This window comes from Saccostrea cucullata, unplaced genomic scaffold (assembly GCF_032062105.1).
Source record: "Saccostrea cucullata isolate Sc308-1 unplaced genomic scaffold, CSIRO_AGI_Scuc_v1 ctg289, whole genome shotgun sequence".
Lineage (NCBI taxonomy): Eukaryota > Metazoa > Mollusca > Bivalvia > Ostreida > Ostreidae > Saccostrea > Saccostrea cuccullata.
In genome coordinates this window covers 365,641-387,091 of record NW_026933175.1, presented here as the reverse complement: position 1 = coordinate 387,091, position 21,451 = coordinate 365,641, and the positions used below count along the sequence as shown (strand labels likewise).

General features: G+C 33.8%; 1 protein-coding gene across 1 annotated transcript; it reads right to left on the bottom strand.

Moving 5' to 3' along the window:
• Positions 1-1,087: 1,087 nt before the first annotated feature.
• On the bottom strand, positions 1,088-2,979 carry LOC134237515 (transcription factor VBP-like). Its single transcript, XM_062719605.1, has one exon. It carries the CDS (start codon positions 2,776-2,778, stop codon positions 1,702-1,704), a length of 1,077 nt encoding a protein of 358 aa, XP_062575589.1. The 5' UTR covers positions 2,779-2,979; the 3' UTR covers positions 1,088-1,701.
• Positions 2,980-21,451: the final 18,472 nt, after the last annotated feature.

Sequence of the window (21,451 nt, the reverse complement as noted above, 5' to 3'; positions counted from 1 at the left end):
TAATACTGTGTCATTTTATTTTATTTTTCATTTTTTAAAATAACATATTTTATTTTGGTTAGCTGCAACAACATGTATGTATTTAATTATAGCACCAGAAATATAGGTACCAAAAGTATGTCTCTAAAAACGCTGAGATCCCTTCAATTATTTTCAAACAATTTTTTTACATCAACAATTGTAGGATATTTATGGAAAGTAACCATGTATACATTTACATGCACTTTCCATTTATAATGAATCAATGATATCTAATTTTTACATAAATATACTTACTACTTATAGCATCAGTGAAATAAGATTGTATCTATAAATCAAGATATATTGAATAAAATATTCTTGCAAAAAAAATCTTTGCATAAAAAATGGAAACTCGAAATATGTGCTTCAAAACAAAAGTAAGACTTGGTATAAATTAATATTGTATGTACCCCTCCCCCCGTCAAAAACAAAGAAAAAAGCGTAAGCGTTTTAATGAATGCCCGGTTTAAAATTAAATTTTAAGTGTAAGAAGCAAAACAATTTTTAACTATACAATAACAATAAAGCAATCTTCACTTCAACTTTGTCCTTTCGATTTGGCGAAATAAAATGGCGGCGAATAGTTTGGAAATCAAAATTTTCATTTTTTAAAAAAACTTCTCCAAACCTTTCGTGGAAAAACAATCCATAGCATAAAAATTGTTCATAACATAACAATAAAAATATTTACAAAAAATATAAATTAAAGTAAAAAGTTTACATTTGAATTGTTCAAGTGTTTTATAATATTAAACATGTATATATAATGTGTGATTACATTTCAAATTTTTAATTAAAAGACTTTTCTTCTTATTTCTTTTTTTGTTGTCTGCAAAAAAATTATTAATAAAAATTTAAACTAAAAAAAAGTTAACATTCAAGTAAACAAAATTATGAAGCTTTATAAAAACATTAGATTCATATAAAGCAGAAAGTGAATTATTATTTTAAGTATAACCTATGAGCATTTGATATAACAGTAAATTCTAAATTAACTTCGCATATATACATTTACTAAAAACGAAAAAGACAAGTTTACATCCAATATTATAATTTTAACTGATACTAGTAATTTCAAAATATGTTAGTAAAATATCTACACTCATCATGAATATGTTCACATATCTTGCAAATTCAAAGATACAAGGCATTGAACTTTTCGTACAAAAAAATATGTTGAATACAAAATAAGTGTTATCTGTAAATTTGAAATCATTATACCTCCTGGCCCAACTACTGTTCACTGCTAACTAGTTTGTTTATGTTGTTTGAAACTGTTTAAAAATTATTCATATCTAATACATTTTCACCAAAGTTGTTAATTTTCAAAACTATGTTTGAAATGTGCATTGTCACACAATGCCTTTCATACACATTTCATATTGCTAAAATTTAGTATTCAAAGGTATACAGAACAGCATCCTTGTATATTAGATGTAAACATATTGTCATGGTGTAATTTTTGAATTTACTGGGTACATGGTAGAAAATACAGAAATTACAATATGGCAATTTGTCAAATTTTAATTTCTGTATTTACACCTTACCAGTAAATAAAATATACAATAATATAAAACTATGTCATAGACCAAAAAATGGAGAGAGGATAGTACAGAGAACCATGAAAACTCTCTAATTGGGACAACAGAGTCATGTACTATACCTATCGGACCTGGGGTATTAATGCCCCTCAGGAAAGCCTTTCAGTCTCCTCACTTCCGTCCTTAAATCCTCCACCTGTTTTTTGAGCACTGTATTTTCACTTTCTAATTCTTTCATTTTCTCCTCCATCTCCTCCTGCTTACGCTTGGCTTTTTCACGACATTTTCTGATGGCAATATTGTTTTTAGCACGTTTGATCATGTATTCCTCGGTATCCTTTGGTACAGCTCTTCTTTTATAGGTGCGATTACTATTTGGTCCGGGTTTTCGGCCGGGGCGGCCCGGGGGTGGTAGGTTTAACGACCTCTGCGTAGTCGATGTTGATTTTTTTGAAAACTGAAGGTGGTCAGAGACACTGTGGGAGGAGGAATCCGAAGTTGCGTCCACAGGGGACAGCTGGTCGGACAATTGACTAGAAGTACTTGGGAGGCTTTCTATGAGGGAGTCCTGGCGCTGCGGGGCGGACGACGCCGCTTTGGCTGTCCCTGAACTGTATTGTCCGTGTGTTAGTAAGTCTATAACAAGCGAGTCGGTGGTGGTGGGGACTGAAAATACGCTATCTAAAGCACTTGTCATGGGCTGGTCAAAGCCTATATTAGCTGACGAAGAAGATGGCGTGTTTTGTAATGCACTACCTACAATGGGTCCATGAGAAAAGGGAGTGTCTGTTTGCATGAGTGAAACTGAGGCAAGGTCCTCCGGAAGTGCCGAGTCTTCTTGGTTTGTGTCAAAACTCTGTCCAACGCTCTCTGATATTCCCATCAACAAACGTTCTACCTCGAAAGAATATGCCAAGTGATCGTGTTCGGCCATATTTTCTCCGGGCTCGGTACGAAAACTTCCAGTGTACACTATCTGAGAATTTCCACCTAATCCGTATTCAGGTTGAGACGAAAAGTCATCTGGAAACATGTCGGAATTAGAAGACGGGTCTTTGGTCAATTTATGGCAATTTTCATTATTCATATTATCACTGGGGTAACATTCATCACTGGTGGTCCATAGCAGAAAAGGGAGGGGCATTGAATGACCTGTAATGCTACTCTTACAATTCTTGGACATTAAGGTCCCCCGAGCTGGGTGAACACCCAGCATGGAGATAGAGCAAACACAGACTGACGAAAAATGAAAACATTCAAGAAAAAATTACTGAACTTTGGAAATATTCAAGAGATGTTGCGAAAGTTTAGTATTTAGACCGTCTCTTGTTGATATTTGGTACTTGATAACTAACCCGCCTACAATATACAAGCTATTATATGTTGAAATAGTCTTCACCGGCACTGTAAAGGGGAATCCTAGAGTAAGCAGACGCATGCGCACTCATCGATTGATAAAAATAAATGAATGAAAAGTGAAGTGCACGAGTTACGCAATCGGTACGCTACTATGGCGTAAGTGTGATTCATGCAAATTGCTGATTTCAGTTATTTCCGACAAATATACAGTGTCTTACACTCCATTTAATGATTTTAAAAATATTTTGTATTTAAAATGTTAATGCTTTCAGTTCGTTTTCAAAACATTGTAAAAGATAATTAATGTTTTTAATATATGAATTATAGATAGAAAATATGGTAATGTTTATTGTTATATATGGTGGTGTTTGTAAACCATGTATAATATAATCTTTCTAATAGCGATTTTCTGTAATTTGTTATTGTTAAAACACCTTCAAGTTTGGCACATGCTTTTCAATACTTTGCTAAAATTAGTATCATGCAAAATTGGCGAAAAGAAGTTTGCAAGCTGATCTTTGACGTCAGAGTCTACTAAAAATCACGAGACTCCATTCATAAAACGGGAATCCCAATACGTCACAAAATATGCGACCTAGATACCATTATCTCGAACAGAATATTATTAACACGTAGACATTTTATCAAAGAACACCAGGTACATTTGTGCATACGTTTTATTTAATATAAAACATACATCATCTACATTCAGAAACAATTCTTTAATTTCCCCTGAGATGTCGAATACATTGACGAGGGGTGTTTTAAAAGAAATCACAGCAGAGAACAACTGGGGCATGATATGGAGGTGGATGCATGGTGTTAAGCAATATTAAAGAATGTTTGTGGTTCGAGGTCAAAAGAGAATTCAGGGGGTGACTTAATTATACCTGTTGCCACACCTCCACACCTTATGCAGAATTAAGTCCAGTGTTCAAACGCTGCTTGCGATTTTTATAGACTCTTCATTTACACATGCATGCAATAGTTTTAAGGTGTGGGTTTCTTTTTAATTTCGCTCAAACTGAATTTCCGAAAATTTAAAGCTCCATATAGGATTGAAAATTAACAGAATAAAATAAAATATTTATAACAGACATATTTTATTGTTCATTAAATATTGTTTGTTCGTTATCAAGAACCTTAATCATTTGTTAAATATTTAAACTTAAGTCTATGATCATTTCATCATGATTTGTACCTTATATAGCAGAATCATTGCAAATAAAATCTAACAATCATAAAGCAGACAAAAGTACCATAACTCAATAGTATAGTGAGAATATCGTCTTACGATACAAGTATAGATTTAATAAACATAATAATTAACATGGTATAAACAATATACACTTATCCACTGGGTGTGAGTGGATAGCTCTTTTATAATACCCGCGACAGAGAACTATTCCCCGAGGGCTTGCCCGAGGGGAATAGTTTCTGTCAAGGGTTTGATAAAAGAGCTATCCCACTCACACCCAGTGGATAAGCGTTTTATTATACTGATGTATAATATAATTTCTGCGGTTTGAATTTTTTTGGAGTAAGATAATACTGCAAGAATAATCTGAAATCCTGATGACGTCACAATGCTACTGAGGTCATTATGACATCACCAGTCGATAGATTTAACGCTGGTAATCAAAATTGGAGGCAAAAATTGCATGAAAATTTTCCGAGGGTGGATAGTATACACTTATCCAATGGTTGTGAGTGGGATAACTCTTTTATCAAACCCGCGACAGGGAACTATTCCCCGTGGGCTTGCCCGAGGGGAATAGTTCCTGTCAAGGGTTTGATGAAAGAGCTATCCAACTCACAAGCAGTGCCGGATAAGTGTTTTATTATACTTATGTATATTGTAATTTGTAAGGTTTGAATTTTCTTTGGAATTAGATAATACTGCAAGAATAAGCTGAAATCCTGATGACGTCACAATGCTACTGAAGTCATTATGACATCATCAGACTATGGATTTAACGCTGGAAATTAAAATTGGCGTCAAAAATTGCATGAAAATATTCCGAGGGGTGGGTAGCAAAAACTATACCCCGGGGTATAGCTTTCTATGCGGGGAAATTTTCCGACTATGAAGAATAGTTATTTTACCTTCTGAACTTTATACAGGAAACATTTTAACAGAAGTAAAATAACTGTATTTATATTTCAAGTATGGTTTTTTTCTTTGCTTTGTAAATCACTATCTATTACTTATAATTAACATAACTAAGGGCCTTTACAGCACGAAAAAAATGTGTCTCAATTCTGAAAATAGAGCCCTACCGAATGAACATCAAGCATGCTTGAAATAGAAGTTATATAATAAAATGTAGAAAATATAATGTGGTGTATGAAAAGCTAGTATATTCAAAGAGCGGGCTGAGTTTTCAAAATTGAATTAATATAAGGTAACCTTACAGTGGGTCTTTGTGTGTGTTAATTGATCGTGGGAACTCTGCCAAGTTTTTTAAACTGTTGATCAATATAGGCCTCCAGTTCCACGCACTGATGAAGGCCGTGCTTGATATTTACCTTCTGATTGTAAACTCGCATGATATCCTGTCGCTCTCTGGGGGTCCGAGTGACGTCACAGTGTATAGTTACTAGGCGCGTCATCGTAAACGTTTACCCTCACCACGGTAAACAGCACCCTGATCGTGAGTACACGAGTATAGAGTAAATTTATTTTGTTGGCTATTTAAACTTGTAAAGTTTAGAGATTTAGTGTCATCGACGAGCTATAAGTGATACGCATTTGTTTGTTAACACTTATATAATAAAGCAAGCACTGACTAATGGTATTTATATTTTTTGCTTTATTCTTCAGTTTTTATTACCATCACACTACATGTATGTTACACAAGCGGTCGACCAAGATTTTACAAACCATGAATATCACTCGTGAATGACCCGAGCATTATTAAAGGCCAATAGATCGAATACGTAACGGTCAGCTGTAATAAGGACCCGGATGTTGGTTAAAAATTTTAACTAGGTGTACTCTTGCCAATTTAATTATAACTGAGTAGACATCAGTTTGCAACACAGTATTACATAATTACATTTCCAACAAAAAGCGCTCACATTTTCAAAGCAAGATTAAAGATGCAATTTAACGACGTTCGATCCTGATATTTAAAGTCTTAAACTTTTTTTGCCAAGTATATTTTTAGTTTCTATATACATAGCTTAATTAAAATTCAAATCAAAAAATGGGGGTCAATACGCTTCTTTTGGCGCTACAGTACATTTAATATGACCTTCTTGCACTGAAATTTGTGTCGTAATTAAAAAATAAATTTTTGACGTTTTCCCTCCAATATTTTTATACAATTAAAGCATGAAACAAAATGAACTCTAAGTTTGTTTAAAAAAAGACACTTAAAAATTGTGACTAAGAAAAAGTTTCAAATTGCTTCGCATAATTAATTATTTGACCTTTCTGCACTAATGAAAAGTGATTTTTCGGGCATTGAAAATTTAATAAGCAAGAAAATTATTTTAAAGTCTTAAACTTTTTCTGATTTTAAACAAATAGGTCAAATTTATCTTGAATATTTAGAAAAGAATATTAAAAGTGGGGGTACATGATGAAAATTTTCAGATATTACTAAAAAAGTGTCAATTTTACGTTAAAATTGGCTCAATTTTTTACCCGGATTTTCGGAATATATTGTCTATATTTGTCACACTTTGTTGATAGAGTACATAAGAAATAATTTAATAGATATTTCAGAACCAGCATAACACATTTCACTGCAAAAAACAGCTTTGTGTGCAACAGGATGGAAAAATAGGAATCCAAAATTAACAGTACTGTTATAGTTCAAAATGGAAAAACTGATCATTTTCGTCTAAAAAACCTTCCGCCACAAAATATAGTTCCTAGCTTAATTCTACTTGAATGCAATTTAATCGCGGTTTTTTCCAATGGATATAGTTAAATTTGCACTGTAGAATTCAGATTTAATGTTAGAACTTAAAAATGATGCAGAATTTTATAAATAAAGGACCTGACCAAAATACGCTCAAAATCTCAGGATCGAACGTCCTTAAGATTAATTTCTTGACTGAATGTGCGCTACAGTATTGAATATCATGAAAATACCCTATTTTCTACATAATACTGCTTAAGCCGTAACGTACTGGAAAAAGAAAGTTAAAATTGATTATGACGTCATAATGGATCTAGCACCAAAAAATTAGTCTAAAGCTATTTACTAGATCTTGACCTTAAGCACACCAGTTATGAAGGGTGTAAAATTCACATTAAAGATTAAAGAAATAAACAGTTATGAAGAGGGAAAATTAGAGAATGTAAATATAAGCATTGAATTTATATTTTTGTATGTCGTCGGCCCTATAACACACCTGGCCGTGCCGACAAATTATAATACCGCACGTTAAATTCAATGCTTAACATTGCACAAGATTTGCAGTCTCATTCAACCTCACGCACTGTTGTCTCCGTAAATGCAGACGTCGTGTGACGTCACAGTATAGACTGTGTCTCGTGCGGTTTGACGTTTAAGGAGGCGGATCAACAATCCATTTGTACAGAACTACATGTGCTCGCCCAACGGTCACACCGTAAAACATATAATATCAATCTCAATGTTTTACACTATTTTTACCCATTGTTACATTACAATTTACAACACTGGGGTTATATTAGCTTTCCTTCGGCATCGTGACGTCATGATTTTATGATAGAGAATCTATGCATTGTGATGTCACGTTAAATAACTAGCTGCAGATCGGTAGCTCTCCGAAAAAAATATATTGATTGACTGGAGAGCTACAGTGCCACCCATTGAAAAAAAACTGTATATTTATTGCGCACAAAAAAGTGCGCTCGGTTCTTGATTAATTTTTCCAAATTCTTACCTCAATTGCAAAAAAAGGGAAGATTTCAAAAAATTTCTTTCTCCTCTATCAAGTACTCTCGTGAACGAAGCATATTCGACCGAATTTTCTTTGAAACCAAAATGGCAGTATAAATAAGCGAACTGTTCTATGATTACAATATCAGGGTCAAGAGGCTATTAACAATAATAATGAGGAATGTTTGGTTGTGGAAACAGCGAAAGAATTTGTTAAGGACATGCGGTTAGTAATATTTTGAGATCACAGTTTTAAAAACACGGAGAAATAAATAGAGAACCGAGCGCACTTTTTTGTCGAGAGTTTTCCCGCATTTCTGATATTCGTCACACTAGCTGTGACAGGATATCATTTTGATATTCTTTCACACTGTGACAGGATATCATTTTTATTCAATGAATAAATTACAGTATTTCACGGGTAAAAATGTAATAAAAAATATAATTACCTAGTGAATGATATCCACGAGATAAAGAGGTAAACATTTTTAACATAAAATTTAAAACAGAAAAATAAAATTTCAGCTTATATTGCTTGATTATATGAAAGTGAATGTGAAATTCAAGAAATTTTTATTCATTGCCTATATAAATATCACATCAAAAAAGCAGAAATAATTTTAATAAACTTATACATGAGAAGAAGACGCTTGCTGTGGTCTCCAAGCCAACAATTGGATATTTCGACAACGTACTATCAGTTAATTCTAAATAGTTACTACCATTCATATGTCGGCTCGATTTACCCCAGTGAACTTGAAAGGCACAGAAAGACATATTTGTTTCATATTTAGCTACTTTAATTAAATAAAAGACGTCAATGGTATCCCAGCAGCGAAACGTTATAATAAATGTAATGACTTCAATTTTTCTATTGCCATGCATTTTCCATTCCTTGTGTAGCAATATACCCCTGCATATGAAGTTTCTGTCTCTCGGTTCATTCGATACGTAAGAGGGACATCTTCTAAGTTATTCAATTTCTAAAACGCAGCAAGCTATTGACAAAGAAGTTGACGAAACAAAGAAGGCATCATTTCGTAAGTTCTATGATCGATACAATGACCTTAATTGTCGGCAAGTACAATCTATCATTAAGTCGAATTCTGGCTGACTTTTTCGTATCATTGCATTTATTTAAAAACTAAATTGTCTACGATTTTTTCCGTTATTTCCCGATCATTACAAAGAGCACACGGCGGGTGTGACTGGTCAGTAGAGGTTATTTGCTCCTCCATAGCACCCGATTCCATCTCTGATGTTTTTAGAGGCTCGTGTTAACTAAGTTTTAATATTGTTCGTTTTCTCCATAATTCATTATAATTTAATTGATGCGAAACCAGACTTAAGAACAATGTGAAAAACCACAGTGACTTTTCTCTTCTCCGAAAGACATATGTTCTAATCGAACAAGTTGTTGCAAATGCAAAAAATACGCTGGTTGAATTCCTGCATTGACAAAACTATTAAACACTTTAAAGTTTAATACATTTAATCTAATTTATGATTTCAGAAGAAAAGTGTTATATATACTCTTTAATACGTACTAAAAACAAAACAGAAACAGTGTGTGCTGTCAAATATAATTAAGACATTGTCGCCAGCCACGAGTACTGTGTCCATTATATTTAAACTCGTGTAGAATGGACACTAAACCCGTGGCTTGTGACGATGATATAAAGATTTCAGCATATATTAAAATATTTGATTACAAATGTTTAGGAATTTCACAATTCTGCATCTCAGTATCATTGTTTGTTGTCAAACCTTGGATGTGTGACCCAAAACGAGGCAGTGCCAACACGAGGCTGATACAGACAGACAACACAGGGTATAACTGACCTCCACCTGATTGATTACAGTAACGGATCATCAAAATGAGACCAGATATTATCGATTAATTCATTTGTCATCCACTTTGTGTATTTTTTATCAGGCCATTCCATAAAAGGATCCTATGATCACCTGCATCTGGTAATAATTAGACTTTTATCGTATTATCTGTCGTCTGCTGATAAATAGCAACCGAATTGTTTATATTGGAGACATTGTTACTCTAATCAATATTTAACGGTATAGATACAACTTCAAAACTGCAAAAGGCCATGGGAATATTGATTGTCTCAGCAGGCGACCATGAAGACTGTGACGTAACACTGCATTCACGTCACACTGGCATATTGTCCTTCCATCTCTAAGTAATTAATACACAAAATATAATTTTATTTCATCATTTGAAACTACTAGTACTTTCATTGGTATAGGTCTATTCTATTTTGCATGATTATTTATGATTATTTTTATTTATTTTGCAAAGGTAAAAAATATTGACATTATGGAAGATTTTTTTATCTCAATGAGCAGAGATTGAACAGGTCTGTGTACTAAAGACCATAGGCGCTTGGTTTCAGGATGGTGTATTTTGTAGATTATGTGTTTTTCTAAGTGTGTCTGAATACCCTCATTAAAATAAAAATAAAAATTCGCTGAAATAAGCACGTTTTAAACATGTCATATTTACTGTATATAAAAATTATATGCAGTAAATATGACATTTACATAAAACACAAAATACACCATCCTGAAACCAAGCGCCTATGCTAAAAACAACCATGCACAACACTCCTGATTAGTATTTTTAGTATTTTCTGAATGGATCGGATTTTTACACGGGTGAATGTTATCTAAGACTCCAAAGACCTTGAAGTAGCAGATTAATTAAAAGTTCTCCCTGGATAACCTATATAATGTTTTTGGCAGACAATGCCATATCTAAACTTCTTGACAATGTGCTAAATTACAATTGGTCTATATATTTTTTCCTGACCAAGTGCAAAGTAAATATCTTTGCCCGTGCCAGGTTCTTTTTATTCCTGATTCTTTTCTTATACAATCCTATTATGATAATCCCTAATCATATGACTGTGACGTCACAATTCACTTTGAAAAAATTAAAATTCCTAATATTCTGACGTCAATAAAGCTAAAATTACACCTGCCACTTCAAGTGAGGTCGCTGTTTCAAAAAGATCTAGAACACCTCAACACAAAAGGTGGCTTGTGTTCAAGCCCCCCTTTTCTCCGTTTAAACTCCAATTCCAAAAATAGAAAAAAGTATAATATTAAAGCACCGTCTCAGATTTTGACTTCGATAAAATGAAAAACGACACCAAGATAATGTTTGAAGAGCCGATGAATAGAAAGTCTCCTATTTAGATTGGTTATCTAACCTGATCCACCCTCACTAAGTCAGGACAATCACCCTTCATAGAACAAGCTCAGACAACAGGCGCTCCGGCTCTAGTGATCTATTTCTACCAGGGACCTATATAGGTACCTGATTCTACATACTGTACTTGTAAGACTTACTTATATCATCAGATTAGTACTACTTTATACGTCCATGTGTGTGTGATAATCATGTGTTCTTGGTGATTTGTTTTGTGCAGTGCAGTAAACCAAAGGAATGGTGCATTACTGTTAGCGATTTCTAAAGATTGTATTTCCCTTTAATGTCTGTGTTTCTTTTATCTCCCCATTTCTTGTTTTGTGTTCAGTTGTATTGAATTACTTACATTACAAAACACATACCCGTACCCTATATTCTATGCATTTATATCAGATGCATTTCCTTGACCCCTTAGTTGTCTTCTTTACAAGAATTCATGACTCAAAACGTCCTTATCTTGTCCAATATAATCTACAAATAGCATTCTTTTCAATCACAATTATAGGTACTTTGAATCTTTGACATTCGATTTTAAACCATTTAAATCACAAAAAGGCCGTAACAGAGAAACTTCTGCACAATCATATTCAGTCTTTTTCCTCTAGGACTGACTATATACATTAATTAAACATCCAGCAATCAACAAATAAAGACATACACTAACAAAACAATAAAAACAAATATTATATGTACTTAAAGAGATGGTCCTTAAACTGCGGGAAAAAATAAGCGTGAATAAGTAAGCATCAAAAATACTTGTAAGTGTAACGGATATCATCCATTAACTTTGCCGCAGTGAGACAATGACTAAAGGTGGGGATAAAGTATGTCCCCTTGACACATTCCACTTGTTTTAAAAAAAGAACAATGCAAGATACTATTATACCAAGCCTTTAATCCCCTTACACTTGACTGATATAGTATATAAATAATTATTTTGAAGCAAATGTGCTTTCCATGACTATTTTTAACTTTATATTTAAGATAATTTAAAAAAATCAATATCTTATCATTATTCAAAAATATTCAATGGCATCATTTGAGACATTTTCATGATTTACGTTTAAGTACACATAAAAACCACACATAAATTAAGCATTTTTCAAAAGCTTAACATACAATGATTGAAAATGCTTTATAGTTGTACAACTAAAGACTTATCTACAGTATTTTGTGAACTTAGTTGTGTATGCGTGTGTTTGCGGGGGGGGGGGGGGGGGGGGGGGGGGGGTTACGTTACATTTGGTAGTGTAGAGGTTATTTTTGAAGAAGTCTTTTAATGTCTCAGAGTATAATCAGTTACATGGATGGGGTGGACTGGTTAATTATATTTTTGCAAAAGCTACTTATCCCCCTCCCCTGTATATTCCATATTTTAATGACCATTTTTTCCAATTCCAGGAGTCGGGTCTAAATGAGCATATTTTTTTTTTAGTATTGGTTAAATGGAGTATATCGTTCAAGCAATTACGAGATCCAAGGAATCGATCATCATTATACAGAAACCTTAGGATATTTTAAAGGACTCATTCGACTGTTTCGATGAAAGACTTCAAACGATCGCGATCAATGCCGCCAACTTCAATTGAGTCAAAAATCTTCAATAATCTATTACATGTCATTCCTAGTGTCTTCCCAAACATTTTTATTAAAATAGAAAATATGGTGTTAGTCATAATACCAAATTTTCTATATTAATAAAAATTTGTGGGAAGACACTAGGCTTTATACATTATCAGATATATACATATTTACATCTTCTCCACTGTTCTTGTCTATCGAAACACATAGAATAATATCATAGAAAAATTAATTGAAACAATTTAAAATGGATCTTTGAGGAAATGCATGAGAATTAAGAGTGACACACAAGAGAATTTAAGGAAGTCAACATGAATGTCAACAAAATTTCTACGTGAAAAAGAAAATAAACAAGCAAATTCAAAGAATTGTAAAATTTTTTATGACACATTGTGTCTAATATGAACATCCTATCTTATTTCATTTATTAAGAAATTATCATTGAAGTTGATTTTTTTGAAGGATGAAAACCCTTATCCTGAAAATAAAAAGTTATAAAAAGTAGGTCAACTCCAAGGTCAAGATCAAAGGGTCAAAGTTGTTGATGAAAGGTTTTCTCACAAGGATTACATATGTGAAGTAAAAGCCCTAGCCCTTACCGTTCAAAAGTTGTGGTCAAGGTTCAAGTTTTTACATAAGTACGTAAATCTTTAACATCAAGGTCAAAAGGTCAAAGTTGTTGATATCCAATGAAAGGACTTGCCACAAAGAATACATATGTGAAATATAAAAGTCCTAGTATCTACCATTCAAAAGTTGTGACCAAAGTTAAAGTTTTTTTTTAAAGTAGTTAAAACTCCAATGTCAAGGTCAAAGGGTAAAAGTTGTTGGTATCCAATGAAAGGTCTTCTCGAAAAGATTACATATGTGAAGTACGAAAGCCGTAGCCCTTACCGTTCAAAAATTATGGTCAAGGTTAAAGTTTTTTCATAAGTATGTAAATCTCCAAGGTCAAGGTCAAAAGGTCAAGGTTGTTGGTATCCAATGAAATGTCTTGCAACAAGTAATACATATGTGAAATATAAAAGTCCTAGTATCTACTGTTTAAAAGTTGTGACCAAGGTTAAAGTTTTTAAAAAGTAGTTAAAACTCCAAGGTCAAGGTCAAAGGGTAAAAGTTCTTGGTATCCAATAAAAGGTCTTTTCACAAGGATTAGATATGTGAAGTACGAAAGCCTTAGTCTTCACCGTTCAAAACTTATGGTCAAGGTTAACGTTTTTTCATAAGTACATAAATCTCCAAGGTCAAGGTCAAAAGGTCAAGGTTGTTGGTATCCAATGAAAGGTCTTGTCACAAACAATATATTTGTGAAATATGAAAGTCCTTGTACCTTTCATTCAAAAGTTATGGCCAAAGTAAAAGTTTGAAATTTCTGTGTAAAAGTGGGTCAAACTCCAAGGTCAAGGTCAAAAGGTCAAATTTGGTGGTACCCAAAAAGGTCTTGTCACAAGAAATACACATGTGAAGTATGAAAGTCACAGCTCCACTAAATCAAAAGTTATGGGCAAGGTTAAAGTTTTTGTGACGGACAGACTGACAGACGGACAGACTGACGGACAGACGAATGAGATTTAATGTCCCCTCGCTTTCGCGAAAGCGGGGGACAATATAGAAGATTAATAATAAATAGAAATAATATCCAACTATATACACATTAGCTGCAGATCTGTAGCGTTATGGTTTTATATATTTGTCTTTGACCATAACGCAACAGATCCGGTAGTGCAAAAAAGGTGCAATTTACGGCGCAGTATTTTTTGCGCTCTTTTGGGGGGAATTTCTCCACTTTCCAGCATCGTTCAATCAACTACCTTTCAACCTCTAATTCTAGACACATTATTTAACTAATCCGTATATTTTATCCATCTCCCAACCCTTTATAGTCGTCTCTACAAGTGATAAACTCGCTTGATTAAAATTATTTGTTAGATTACTGAAAATTCACTTCCAGCGAGTTTATTGCCTGTAGAGCCAGCTATAAATGGTTGAGAGATAGATAAACTATACACATTGGCTACAGAATGTGTCTAGAATTAGGGAGTGAAAGGTAGTTGGTTGACCAATGCTAGAAAGTGGAGAAATTCTCCCCAAAAGAGCGCAAAAAATATTGCGCCGTAAATTGCACCTTGTTTGCACTACGGGATCTGTAGCGTTATGGTCAAAGACAAATATATAAAACCATAACGCTACAGATCTGCAGCTATATACACATATACATATAAAAAAATTTAAAATTTCAAACATTGATCGATCTGAAAATAAAAATTATAAACAATACAATTATGTAAAGAGGGCATAAAAGACGGACCCCTGAAAATTCCAGGTGGGATCAGGTGCCTAGGAGGAGTTAACATCCCCTGTTGACCGGTCACCCCCGCCGTGGGCCCCCTGTATAATGATCAGGTGGACGGAACCCTCCGTAGTCTTATTCCGTTTTTAAAAAGCCTCATACTTGATTTGCAACAAGTCAGCAAAATAGGAACTAAACTAATGATGTTATATTTGGTTACAAGGTCATTATAACGATTGTTGAGATTCCTGTAATATCAGCTTATCAGTGAGTAGCATGCCTCGCTTTAAAAAATATATATTACTCAGAGCAAGCTCTTGAGTGGCACCATAAGCTGGTGATAGTGGCATGTTACAACATAAACTAGTGCTAATTGTAACGGGGACCGTTACAGATGTTCCAAACGCTCCCCAACTCCCTTTTGGTGCCATATTCCCTGTTATCTCTATTAAATAAGAAATACTTTATGAAATTTAGACTTAATCAAGGTCTTCCAAAAAAAATACAATATATATTAAAAAAAATAGGCATTGCACGCGTGTTCATGTGCGTAACGACCATACTATCTTGTCTACACTATCTAAAATTTTAATAATATCAAAGCATTTAATCCAAAAGTATTAAAAATGCACTCATTCGAGTGTATTTTTTATTTTACTCATTTCACGTGCACGCACGTGCAAGCACGTGCATAATGACTACACCTTCTTGTAGGAGTCCCTTATATTTATCGAAGTTCTAAATCCGATCCTGTTAGGTTGAAAAACAGGAGAGTTATAGCCATTTGAAGTTTCAGCCAATCAGATTGCAGCACACGGGCATGCGCGTGATTTCAAGAATATTTTCTATATCATATGTTAGGATATGGTAATGCATGACTATGTTTTAAATTTCAAAGCATTTCGTCAAAAAACAAACGAGATATAGCCATTTAAAGTTTTAGCCAATCAGATTACAGCACGCGCGCATGCGCATGCTTTTATTAAAATTTTAATATATCATGCTGTAGATCTTCATAATGTAGGGCCATGTTCAAAATTTCAAAAGATTATGACAAGAAACAAGAAAGATATTGAGACTTTAGTTTCAGCCAATCAGAGCAAAGCGCACGTGCATGCGCGTGAGATCTTGCTATTTTGACCATGCCATCTTGTCTATACTACTAATGTATCCTTACATTATGAGTTTCAAAGCATTTTATCAAAAAATAGAAAAGTTCCGACTATATCTATTATATTGGTTATTTCAAGTGTTGCACGTGCGCGCTCTTGCAAGCACGTGCGCGCAAAATGACCTTGATTCCGCAAATCTGCATAACATGTCTACTTACCCTAAAAAGGTTTTACCTACCTCGGACGCACAGTTTACAAGATCATTCCCGGACAAAAAAGTACCCAGGAAGAAGAAGAAGAAAAATAATAATAATAATAATAATAATAATAAGAAACAGAGTAAAAACAATATGTTCCCCAACTTCGTTTGGGGAACATAATAAGGAAGCAAAGGTAGCTGAAGTCAATATATTTATTAAGAATGTTGAATTGAAGGCCAAAGCAAGTGTTTTTTCTTCTTTTTGAAAAGATTTTAATAAATTCTGCTTCATAGGATTATCAAAACACAAAGAAACACGATTCCTTAAAGCCGTTGTAAAGTTTTGTGATGTTTTCTGTGCGAACCCGATCGAACTTTTCTCTATTTGTGAATCTGGAACCTAGCTAATCGTTAAATCAATTTGTAAAATCCGTTCATTAAAGAGGATCAAAATATAAATGATATGTTCCCCATTTCAGAGAAAGACCAAACAGTCAATTTTTGATGTTGGTTCTGAAACCTTAGTTGTATGTGTAACTATTTGTCTTCTCTGTACAACTTTTCTATATAAGCTACTAAAACACACTTTCCTATGACATCCTTTTAAAAGCCTTGATATCTTTAAGGTTAAATATTGTGCCAGTAAAATATACCATAATGCGCAGTAATCTCATTTTAAACTGACAGGGAGATGATAAATGAGTTCTCTTTATCATAAGATGAAGTTTTGTTTGTCCTCGTTCTCAATACACACTTTTACTCACACCCCTACAGACACAGACACAACACACACACACACCTTCACACAACCTTATACATAGGCGTCGGAAAGATCTATTATGAAAGACAGACATAATAGAGGCATTGAACATTGGACGTAGGTTTAGTCCCACCACAGGCACAGGTTGCAGTGTAGTCAACGACATTTAAAACAAGAGGCCCATGGGCCACATCGCTCACCTGAGCACTCTGGCTAGGAAAAAGCAAAAATCAATCCAGTTTTTAAAAGCTTAAATGCATGTGGTCCCAACCTACTCCTAAAATGCAGATGGGGGATTTGAATTAACTTAAACCTACTAAGTTGGCTCACATATTTCTTTGATTACTGTGACTTTTTTCCCTATAAGTTTGAACTTTCATTTTCCCCCCACCCTTCCCCTGGGGTCATGATTTGAACAAACTTGATTATACACTACCTGAGGATGCTTCCTTACAAATATGACCAATTATGGCTTTGTTGTTCTTCATCAGAAGATGTTAAAAGATTTTTCCTATATTATTCCTATGTTAAACTTTGATCGTCCGTTGTAGCCCCCACCCTACCCCCGGGGTCAAGATTTGAACAAACTTGAATCTACACTACCTGCATCCTCATGAGGATGCATCCATATAAATATGATCAATCATGGCTATGTAGTTCTTGAGAAGAAGATTTTTCCTATATATTCCGATGTAAATCTTTGAACCTCCATTGTGGCTCCACCCTACCCCCGGGTTCATGATTTGAACAAACTTGAATCTTCACTGAGAATGCTTCCAAATTATCTCCACTTTAATGAGGGCGTGGCCCTTCATTTGAACGAACTTGAATCCCCTTTACCCAAGGATGCTTTGTGGCAAGTTTGGCTGTCATTGGCCCATTGGTTTTGGCGAAAAAGTCGAAAATGTGAAAAGTTTACAGACGGACGGACAGACAGCTAGACAGACAAATTGTAATCAGAATAAGATTTTCGGGTTTGGACAATTTTCGAATTCTCTTTTTTTTTCTTTTTTGCTTGTTAAGTTTTTTTTTCAGGTTTTAATTTTTTAGGTGCTGTGAAATGTTATGCTTTTGTACAGTATTGTACTGTTATGTACGTACAGTGAGTGTTGTACAGAGGTAAGTACAGAAATGTACAGTGGAAGTACATGGGTTATCATAGATTTTCAGAGAAAAATCAGAATATCAGGGGATGAAGATTCCAGTGGTGAGAGACCTCACCATTGTGAGTAGACTCACTGAGCTATGAATCTATTCCCTGCTCGATATTATGTGTAGAATGCTTTTCTTGTCAGTTTTTGGTCTCCTTCTTCTCGCCATACTGATTCTGTTCATATAGATATTAAGGGTGTTAAAGATAGATGATTCAAACCAACTTTATCAAAAATCTGAAAAATAACGATTTATTTTAAACAGATTATGTTTAACAGCGTAGATTTTAAACTTTCAAAATGATTAAAATCATCAGACAAAAGGTGTGTTAAAAAAGACGGCTAGCTATTTACTATGACTTTAAGTATACTTTCCATAATTTTCAAAGATTGGGAGTATCACTCTTAAAATACTAGTAGCTTTTGTATACTATGTACTATGTACTTGTCTTCACAGGCAGTTAAACGGTCAAAGGGAAGCTACACTTGCAGCTGTTAGTACTCTTAGGCCTACTTTCGTTTTTAAAGTTTTGGCACTTTTATCAGATTTCATTGCATTTTTAAATTAATTAAAGTCAATTATGTGAAATATTTTATAAAATTATTTTAACAACTTTAATATTTAAATGGTAAATGTAACGATTATTTCAAAAAACGAGAAAAAACGGACATTTCTTTTGAAATAATTTCCTGTAAGTTTGACTGAAATTCAATTACGTGTGCTCCTTTTTTACAAGAATATAATAAAAGGTACTTTAAATTGCATACATATAGTATTGCCACCTGAAGGTAAAAGGGGCGGTCTTCGGGCCGAGAAAATCTGGGTTATTCTATCTTCCCAGTCACTCTTATCATTGACCTTCACTTTTGCTAAATCTTCTTGTAATAAGAAACACGCACGCTAACTCGCGATTCCCGCCTACACTTTGGAACCATTTTAATTCAATATAAATAGCAATTTGGCCATAAAATCTTTGTTTAATAATAGTTCAATGGTAATTGATAAATCGTCTTAATACCAGCGCTAAACAGTAAATTTTCCATAATTCCAGCTCTTGAAAAAAGGGGGGTACACGATATTTTCCATTGAAATCGGAGTTTCAAGCATCACCGTATTTTGAAATAGTCTTGGATATGATCAAATGTTCCTTATATCTTTTCTTATGTTTTAGGCAAATAAATAAAACATAAATATTTCAACAAAATTTAATGTTTTAGTTGTATATCGCTTTGAAATTGGTGGAAAATAAGCATTTTTATCGTTTTTTGTCAATAAACATATGTTCCCCACCGTGTCACACAAAATGCTTTGGTATGAATTCGTGAAATAACATCACATATTACCTGTAAAAAGGAATTTTGTGACACGGGGGGGAAAGATGTTTTAAAAATATTTTCCGTTTTCTGTTGATTTCCATAGTGAAAAACACACGTTTTACCAAAATTTAAGAGTTATCTCTCTTTGTTTTCCCAAATAAGTAAAGTTTTATGGGAATCCTTATAATTATCTATAAAAAATATTAAAAAATCATCGAATATGTTAACTTTTGAAAATTGACTTGGAGGTAGGCGGGAGAACATGCAATACTATCGTTCGCAGTTCTTTCTCTTCTCATACATCGTGGAAGCACAGGGGCTTGCTCCAGGCGTGTAATAATTATTCTCTAAAATATAGTAAACGTATATGATTTTTTAAGGAAGCTCTAAACACTGACAAAAAGTGGGTTTTTATGGACTTGGACAAAAATATATCATATCAAGGTTTGCATATTGAGACCATTTACCGTACTTCATCTTCAACATAGGGTACCTGTCTTATTTCCTCAGTAACAGAGTAAAAATGTTCGAAGACAATGGTTTATTTGTGAACAGAAATCACTGTTGTTTACTTAAATTAGGTAATTTTATAAATTCAATTACTTATTCTTGGTCTAATATAATGTTATGGATATTTTAATTCAACATAAATTGTGTAATTAATAGTAAATAACCATTTTTCTATCCTACATCTAAGGGCAGATCACTCTAATGGCATAAAACTACCCTACAAATAGAGCTCTTTGGTGTGCAGTGTTTAGAGCTTCCTTAAAATAATTATACCACTTCGGGAGCCAGCCCCATGTGGGGCCACTTCTAGGATATCCATAGGGACATTAACAGGTCTAGATCTACTCAACGTCTGTCCGACAGAGCGCTTTCACCACATCGTCTCAAATCAATTTTTTAAATACTTTTCCATAAAATATTACAAAACATTAAAATTCATACTCTCTTAACCCTTTAGCCAGATTGAAAACATTAAATTATGATACTTTTTTTTCAAATTCTATGAAAATTTCGGCATGAATGCACAAGGGTCCAAAAACAATAAAGGAAATATTTACTATATGTAAATTAGGATATCGAGATATCCTGTTTTACCGGAATATCATACACCTGGTCACTTTTTAACCTAAACAGTTTTACAGAATTTCGTGCACCTGACAGAAATGCCCATACATGTACTGATCTAGCAGTGAAGGCTGTCTGAGGGGTGTCTGGACCCTCGAGAAGTTTTTTTTTTTTTAAATATTTGGAGTAAATTGAGGAAAATATTATCTTGGACTCTTATGACAACACATACTCCTGGAAAAATGTAACAATAAAGTATAGTTTGTTACCATTTCCCAAGGGGTCTACATGTGTTTTCTATAGCGGGTGTCTCCTTATAGTGAAAGAGTTAATATAAAATTGATGGTGCTGGTACCATATAGTAGATTACTAGTATAAACCAAGATTCAACTAAAAACCTAATCAAAGGATAATCATTTTGACCATACATAGACATTCAGAAAGACTGTACATGTTGGGGCCTGGGAAGAGGAGCAGCTAGAATAAAAAAATTGCAACTTACCCCCCCCCCCCCCCCCCCCCCCCCAAAAAAAATGGACGTAAACTCAAAAATCCTAATTGTTGGTGGGAGTTTAAAGTTAGGGGAAGGGGTAGGTTGAAACCATTTCCTCATACAACTGTCATTATTACATTACCAACGAATGATTGAAGTACACTCCCATGATCCTTTTAATGACCAATGCCAACAGTAATGTTAAAACATTTAGGACCAGTGGATTATAGATATATTCAGTGAAGACTTGTGACACCAATGACCTTACACTGGGTCACAATCTCTTTAAATTATAGACAATTCTACGCACTTATTTTTATATTTTGACACACACTTCTTTTTCACAAAGGTAAAATATTAAATATTACATTTAAAATAAAATTAATTATAACAAATCAATCCATGTGGAGTTACAACATTTTCTACAGAAATAAACACCACATA

Bases quoted from the DNA above. Each gene is read 5' to 3' on its own strand.
- LOC134237515 (XM_062719605.1), bottom strand. From the start codon at position 2,778: ATGCTGGGTGTTCACCCAGCTCGGGGGACCTTAATGTCCAAGAATTGT.